The sequence below is a fragment of the Alosa sapidissima genome, chromosome 8 (genome assembly GCF_018492685.1).
Source record: "Alosa sapidissima isolate fAloSap1 chromosome 8, fAloSap1.pri, whole genome shotgun sequence".
Taxonomy (NCBI): Eukaryota; Metazoa; Chordata; class Actinopteri; order Clupeiformes; family Clupeidae; genus Alosa; species Alosa sapidissima.
In genome coordinates this window covers 33,525,698-33,533,197 of record NC_055964.1, presented here as the reverse complement: position 1 = coordinate 33,533,197, position 7,500 = coordinate 33,525,698, and the positions used below count along the sequence as shown (strand labels likewise).

Below are 7,500 nucleotides of genomic sequence, written 5' to 3'. Positions count from 1 at the left end.
TGAGCGCATCCACTCACGGGCCTGATGGGTGATGCAACGCTGCTGAACGTGGAGCTCAGCTGGAGCGTGACCTGGAGAGAGAGGGAGAGCTGCTAGTGCGCATCAGCAGGGCCCATTACAGGTACCAGCTCACACACACACACACACACACACACACACACACACTCCACAGCTGCTGTCTGTGCGTGCGTCACACATCTGCCTTAATGGCTCATTATTTTCCTATGCTGTCACTCCCACTGACACTAGAGAGGAGTGTGTGGGTGTGAGCATGTGCACACGTGAGCGTTCACTGCTTGAGAGCTGCTTCAGTGCCACAGTTCACAGTGAGGCGCCAGCCGAAGGGGGGATAATCACACCAGAATGAATTTGTCTATTGGATCAGACGTGGGCATGAAAATCACCCACCGACTCTCACTAGTCTGATCCACGTGTGTGTGTGTGTGTGTGTGTGTGTGTGTGTGTGTGTTATTGGTCTAGGATAACAGTCAGTTGAACAATGTCTCAGCCAGTCAGTAGTCAAGTCAGAAATCTCAGAGAGCTTTATTCACGGCACCGGAGGAAATTTCTTCCAACAGAGTGTGTGTGTGTGTGTGTGTGTGTGTGTGCGCGTGTGCGTGTGCGTGTGCGTGTGCGTGTGCGTGTGCGTGTGTGTGTTTGCAGGAGTCCAAAGCCATGGGGGTTATAGACTCTCAGGGCCAGATAACGCTTTTGCGCCCACTTCAGGCGTATTTGTATGGCAACGTGCGTGTAAAAACATGGTGAGGTTTGCACAAACAGGCCGCACTGAGAAAAAAGTGTGTGTGTGTGTGTGTCTGGCGCAGACTGCCTGCCGTGGGAGCTGAGAATGGCAATTTGCACTTTTCCATGTCATGCATATGCATTCATTGGAGGATCAGGGGAAAGTGGATGGTTTGTGTAAAAAAGATGGGAGAGGAAGCATAAAATGCACATAATTAGGTATTCCCCTGTATGTACGAAAACTGCCCATGAAAGCACACGTCTGTTTTCCACCTTGTAAAAGCAGGTGTTAATCCAAATAGCGGTTAAATTTGTCAATATGAGGAACTTTCAAAGACAACAGAATCGCTATTCAGAGCACCAGTTTTGCGTCTTTGTAAACTGAAGGTCCACTGCGTTCGCTTTCTGCAGGTCGGCCGTTGATGGACATACATCTGACCCTCTCTGTGTTCCAGGAACCCCAAAACCTAAACCCCTCGTTGTGGATGAAGCTAATCATCATGGCCAACTCAATATATTCATATGTCTTCTATAGCAAATGTTATATAAAGTCAATGTCTCTTTTCTAAATACTATATACTGTAGTAGTAGTAATATTATAATCTGTTTTAATATTATTGATGGCTATATTTGTTTTAAGAGCAACCAGACGCACACATGAACAACTGAGAAGCTCCTCATTAATTTGTTTTCTCAATAATCCACGGTGAGGTCAGAGACCATGTCGATTTAATTATCAGATAGAGTGAAAGTAAACGGCAGCTCGTGGTCACCGGAGGGAGGACGACAAAGGGCGCTTCTTCTGCGGAAACGGCGCTTTATTTTTCTGAGTCGCTGTGGAATTGAGAGGAGAGCATAAAAGAAGTGCTTGCTGCTGCCACCAACACTCACACATGTATCTTGCATGCAGTGGTTGTTCTTATGAGTCTGCTCTGAGAGTGTGTCACACTCACACATGTATCTTGCATGCAGTGGTTGTTCTTGTGAGTCTGCTCTGAGAGTGTGTCACACTCACACATGTATCTTGCATGCAGTGGTTGTTCTTATGAGTCTGCTCTGAGAGTGTGTCACACTCACACATGTATCTTGCATGCAGTGGTTGTTCTTATGAGTCTGCTCTGAGAGTGTGTCACACTCACACATGTACAGTATCTTGCATGCAGTGGTTGTTCTTATGAGTCTGCTCTGAGAGTGTGTCACACTTTTAATAACCAATAGCACCTTTTCAAAGCAGAGAGTCTATCCTTAACTAGGGACAGTGTTAAGGTTTAATCAAAGTCACTATTAGCTGACAAGAAGTCAATTGCAGCTCTATCATCCCCTGGGTACTATGCATTTTATGGGACTTTATTTATTTATTTATTGTCACTTTGAGGTGTCCTATTGCCTTGTAGCTTGAATGCTGTTTTGGATACTCATTGTAAATGGGAATGTAAGTCAGACGCGTGTGTGGGTGGGTGTGTGTGTGTGTGTGTGTGTGTGTATATGCGTGTGTGCTTCTGTGTGTGTGTATGTGTGTGTTTGTGTGTGTGTGTGTGTGTGTGTGTGTGTGTGTGTGTGTGTGTGTGTGTGTCTGGTAAAGCTGGCATATCGGAGAGTTGAGCTGTAGGTGAGAGCCATGGACTGCAGCTCTGGGAAACTGTCCAGAGCCCAAGGACACAGTGTGTGTGTGGCTTGTGTGAGAGAGGGACGTGTGTGTGTGTGTGTGTGTGTGTGTGTGTGTGTGTGTGTGTGTTTGCAAGGTGAGCAGTGTGTAGAGACAGAGACGTGTCTGTGTGTGTGTGTGTGTGTCTGTAAGTGTGTGTGTGTGTTTCTGTGGGTTTGTGTGTGTACTGTATGTGTTTGCCAAGTGAGAGGCGGTGGACACAGGAATGTGGCAGAACAAAGATTAACAGGAGAACCGTGTCGTGCAGCAGGAGAACCATGTTGTGCTAAAGAGAACATTTGTTGTTGGTGCAGTCAGAGGAGATGCAACAGTGCTGCCAACCTCTGGCTAGTTTCACAGCCCCTGCCCCTTACTGCCCTTGCCCCTTACTGCCCCTGCCCCTTACTGCCCCTGCTCCTTACTGCCCCTGCCCCTTACTGCCCCTGCTCCTTACTGCCCCTGCCCCTTACTGCCCCTGCTCCTTACTGCCCCTGCCCCTTACTGCCCTTGCCCCTTACTGCCCCTGCCCCTTACTGCCCCTGCTCCTTACTGCCCCTGCCCCTTACTGCCCCTGCTCCTTACTGCCCCTGCCCCTTACTGCCCCTGCTCCTTACTGCCCCTGCCCCTTACTGCCCTTGCCCCTTACTACCCCTGCCCCTTACTGCCCCTGCCCCTTACTGCCCCTTACACTCCCCCTGCCCCTTACTGACCCTGCCCTTTACTACCCCTGCCCCTTACTGTCCCTTATTGCCCCTGCCCCTTACTGCCCGCCCGCCCCTGCCCTTTACTACCCCCTTGTCCCTTACAGCCCCTTATTGCCCTTGCCCCTTACTGCCCTTGCTCTATACTGCCCCCTGCCCCTTTCTGCCCCTCATAATCCCTTACTGCCCCTACCCTTTACTGCATCTGCCCCTCATAGCTCCTTACTGCCCCTGCTCCCACATGGACTGCTTGAATATGGACTACTGGCTACTCAACAGGAGAGGACATCACATGTGATTACACATTTACAGATGCCACCACTTACAACCTCTTACTGCCCCCCAGCCTCTTACTGCCCCTGCCCCTCCCCTACAGGAGAGGACCTGACATGTGATTACACATTTATAGACGCAACTCGTCTGGAATAATTACAACCTGGGTTCAACTGACCTACAGTATTATGTCCATACATTATACATGACCACACTATATATGTTCACACCATTTGAGAAGGAAGCTAATTATCCAATGCGCTCTGGTAGAAACATTCTGTGCTTCTGAGTGTATAATCATGAATTGTTTTTTTTAGTAGTTTTCATATGCTTTGAAAAAAGGCATCAGATGAACTGCATTTGAAGCTTTTTTATTTCTAGTGTAAGATGGAAAACAGGATAACAAAGTGAAATAGTAACTTCTTCAAAGTTGAGCATGAAGAACAGTAAGATCAACCCCATCCACCCCCCCCCCCCCCCCCACACACACACACACCCACCCACACACACCCAGGGGTATTGCCGTTGCTCTCTGGCTGTTGGAGCTGAATGCGCTCCACTGAGGACTAACACAACATTGCTGCGCATCTGAACAAGCAGCTTGTCTGTGGGTGACAGGACGTCTGGCCTCCCCAGTGTTCCTCCGGGAAACAAACACGGAGCTGCAAACGCTGAGGGCGCAGAGCAAACGGATGGACACAGGTGTCTGAGTGACCACATGACAAACTCGTCTGAAGAGCACAGGTGTCTGACTGACCACATGACAAACTCGTCTGAAGAGCACAGGTGTCTGACTGACCACGACAAACTCGTCTGAAGAGAACAGGTGCATATAATGGACCCACGATCATTAAGACATCCAGTCCAGCAGCTTCTGAACCAGGGAATACAGTATGTGTGAGTGGAGGATAGACAGACTGAGAAAAAAAAAAACAGACAGAGAGAAAGAGAGAGAGAAGAAAGAGAAAAGTTCTCTCTCATGATCATACTTTCTGTGTTCCTGTTTGGGTCTCAAAAAGAGGGAGGGAGAAAGAGAGGGAGAGAGAGAGAGAGAGAGAGAACAGCCCCCCCTCCTCTCCTCTGTCCTCATCTCTTCTCCTCTTTTCTCCTCCGTCATCTGCAGTCTCTCCGCCGAGTGACCCTCCTCTTCGGGGGTCAAGCGCCGCAGCCATCAGATCTGAGTGGAGTCCAGGAGCGGAATGTTCCTGCCGCAGGTCTCCCATTTCCTCCGATAAGATCGAGGTCCCTTTGGCCGGCCGGCCACACCAAGGCTCTGTAATGGCTCCCGCAGTCCTGCCTCGTCAACAAAAAACTTGCCAGAGTGTGTCCAGAGTCCGTCTGCAGTGCAAACCAGGCACCAAGCCCAGCGGAGAGAGAGAGAGGCAGAGAAGGAGAGGAAGAGAGAGAGGGAGGGTGGGAGAGGAGAGGAAGAGAGAGAGAGAGAAAGGGGGACAGAGGAAGAGACAGATAGAGAGAGAGAGAGAGAGAGAGAGAGAGAGAGTAAAGAAAGGAGAGAGAGAGGCAGGCCCAGAGGAGGAGGAAGGAGAATAAAATATGGATAATCAATATGGGCTTGGCTGTTTTACAGGTTTCTGAATCTCATACCTACTGTACCAGCAAGGACCTTTCAATCACAGGAGGAGAGGAGAGGGGGAAATAAGTTTTTAGCAATGCCTGAGAATCTCACGGCCCAGTTCGCAGTCTTTGGCCTTGAAGCACCAAATCAACAGTTGCACTCTGAGAAGCTGTGCTCAACGGCTTTCTGTATCTTAGCAACTGTTCTCACTTGTGAAAAAGGACAATTATATCCTATTAAGTCCTAGAGACTGAAGCCGATCTCCATCTTAAATCTTTCACATGAGGGTCCCTTTGATGTTCTTCAATAAGAGCAACTCAAACATATTACATCAGTAAGACATGTCACACACATTGTCACAAACACAAGCAAGGGATCTGAGGATGATGCAACTGAAACAGCCAAACACAGCAGGGTGGGTGACAAAGCACTCACATCAAGACACACACACACACACACACACACACACACACACACACACACACACACACACACACACACACACATCACATCACATACTAGAAAACGGGAGCAGTTTGGTTAGCTGCAACTCACAAAATCTAAATATATTTCTCCCGAGCTGAAGCATCTCCACAGAGATGCCTCTGATTGTGAGTGACCCATCGACTGGTCCACCTGACTGTGAGTGACCCATCGACTGGTCACCCTGACTGTGAGTGACCCATCGACTGGTCCACCTGACTGTGAGTGACCCATCGACTGGTCACCCTGACTGTGAGTGACCCATCGACTGGTCCACCTGACTGTGAGTGACCCATCGACTGGTCACCCTGACTGGTCGTTCTTTCTACCGCTTTTTATCTCAGGTGACTAGTGACACAAGGATTAGGCACTAAAACGCTCCTTTTGAAGATAAACACTGAAAACACCTCTTGGCGCCTGTTGGCACATTTGTCGCCATCCAAAAACGAAAACGAGTCCACCATGAGCACAGCACAACACTAAATTAAATATTCTCCCACTTTCAACAGACAACCTGTTAGACTTGCACTCAGCATCTTTCACTGCCTATGGCATTGTACACAAGAGTGAACACATACACACACACACACACACACACAGAGGACTGCAAAGAGATGATCACATACACAGAGTCACACACACACACACACAGAGAGGCTGGAAAAAGATTCACTGCATAGATACTTGATCTCAAACGTAGCGCACATGGTCTGGCCTCTTACTGTGTTTTGACGGCAGCGGACGCTGCAAATCGTACTGACCAGAGCTGCCTTGGACCAGCTGGAGCCAGCCCAGTGTGCTGGTGTGTGTTTGACTCAAGTCCCCATGCACTGACCCGATTCCTGTCCTACACACACACAAATACACACACATACACACACACACACACACACACAGACACACACACACACACACACAGGACTGCAAAGAGATGAGCAGAGGACAAAAACGTGTGTGTTTTTGTCCTGCTGCGGTCAGTAGATTTACCTCGGCATGCCCACAGAGGACAGTAGTGTGAGCGGGCGACGGGCGGGTCATACCTCACATTCGCGTGAGCCGGAGATGGTGTAGGTGCAGGGCCCCGTGCCGTTGACCAGCATGTCCATGGTCTCTGAGTTAGTGGGCTTGTAGTCCACATAGTACTCCTGCAGGGGGGGGCTGAGGCGGCGGCCGCCGCTGTCCCGGGCCTTTTTCCGGCGCTTTCCGCGCGCCGCCGAGTGCTGCTGCAGCTGCTTCATGCTGCTCGGGTAGCGCTTCCACGACACGTAGATGACCAGCAGGATCATGGCCACGGACAGGAAGAGCGCCACGCTGCCCGCGATGATCTTGTGGAAGGACACGTGCTCGAAGTCCTGCTCGGGGATCGAGGCCCCGCCAGAGGACGGGGACGGAACCACCAAACCCCCCCCGCTGGCCGCATCGTCCGGCCGGGAGAGCGTGGGGAAGGGCGGGCGTCCGGCGTTGGAGCGGGAGCTCGGCACGGAGGAGGGCCGCGGGGCCGAGGGGGCCGGCGTGTTCTTGCAGATGCTCAGGTTGTCCACCACGTCCATCACCTTCTCCCCCTGCACCTCCTTGGGGCCAGCGCAGATCATGGTGGTCTCCTTGTTGCCCTTGAAGTTCCTCAGCCAGGCCACCAGGGGGCAGATGCTGGCCCTGCACTCCCAGGTGTTGCTGGACAGGCTGATGATGGTCAGAGAGAGCCAGGCGTCCACCACTTCCTGGGAGACGTTGGTCAGCTTGTTGGAGTCCAGGTTGAGGGTCTGCAGGTTGCGCAAGCACTGGAAGATGCTGGGGTCGAGCGTCTGCAGCTCGTTGCCGGACAGGTCCAGCTTCTGCAGCGACGTCCACGTCCAGGTGAGGCCCTGGCTGACCACGCGGATGCGGTTCCACTGCAGGTAGAGCGCCCGCAGGTTGTTGAGGCGGGGGAAGTGGGAGAAGTTGATCTTGGAGAACTGGTTGTGCTCCAGGTGCAGCTCGGTGAGCTTGAGGAGCCCGGCGAACGTGTTCCGGGTCAGGCTGCGCAGACGGTTGTAGCCCAGGTCCAGGAACTCCAGGTTGCGGCAGTCCTGGAACACGCGCAT

General features: G+C 51.3%; 1 protein-coding gene across 4 annotated transcripts in view; it reads right to left on the bottom strand.

Moving 5' to 3' along the window:
- LOC121715958 (leucine-rich repeat transmembrane neuronal protein 4) overlaps positions 1–7,500 on the bottom strand; it is a 138,899-nt gene that overhangs the window by 120,205 nt on the left and 11,194 nt on the right. Inside the window, exons 2-3 of one of the 4 annotated variants that reach the window (XM_042102035.1) lie at positions 6,460–7,500; positions 3,877–4,698 (exon numbers count right to left, since the gene is read on the bottom strand). The exon at positions 6,460–7,500 is cut by the window's right edge and continues 512 nt beyond it. In XM_042102035.1, the coding sequence (XP_041957969.1) occupies positions 4,516–4,698; positions 6,460–7,500 (1,224 nt within the window). In that variant the 3' untranslated portion in view covers positions 3,877–4,515. Of the gene's footprint in view, positions 1–3,876; positions 4,699–5,411 lie in introns of those variants that run through there. The other 3 variants (XM_042102036.1, XM_042102037.1, XR_006033719.1) reach the window with 3 other exon arrangements.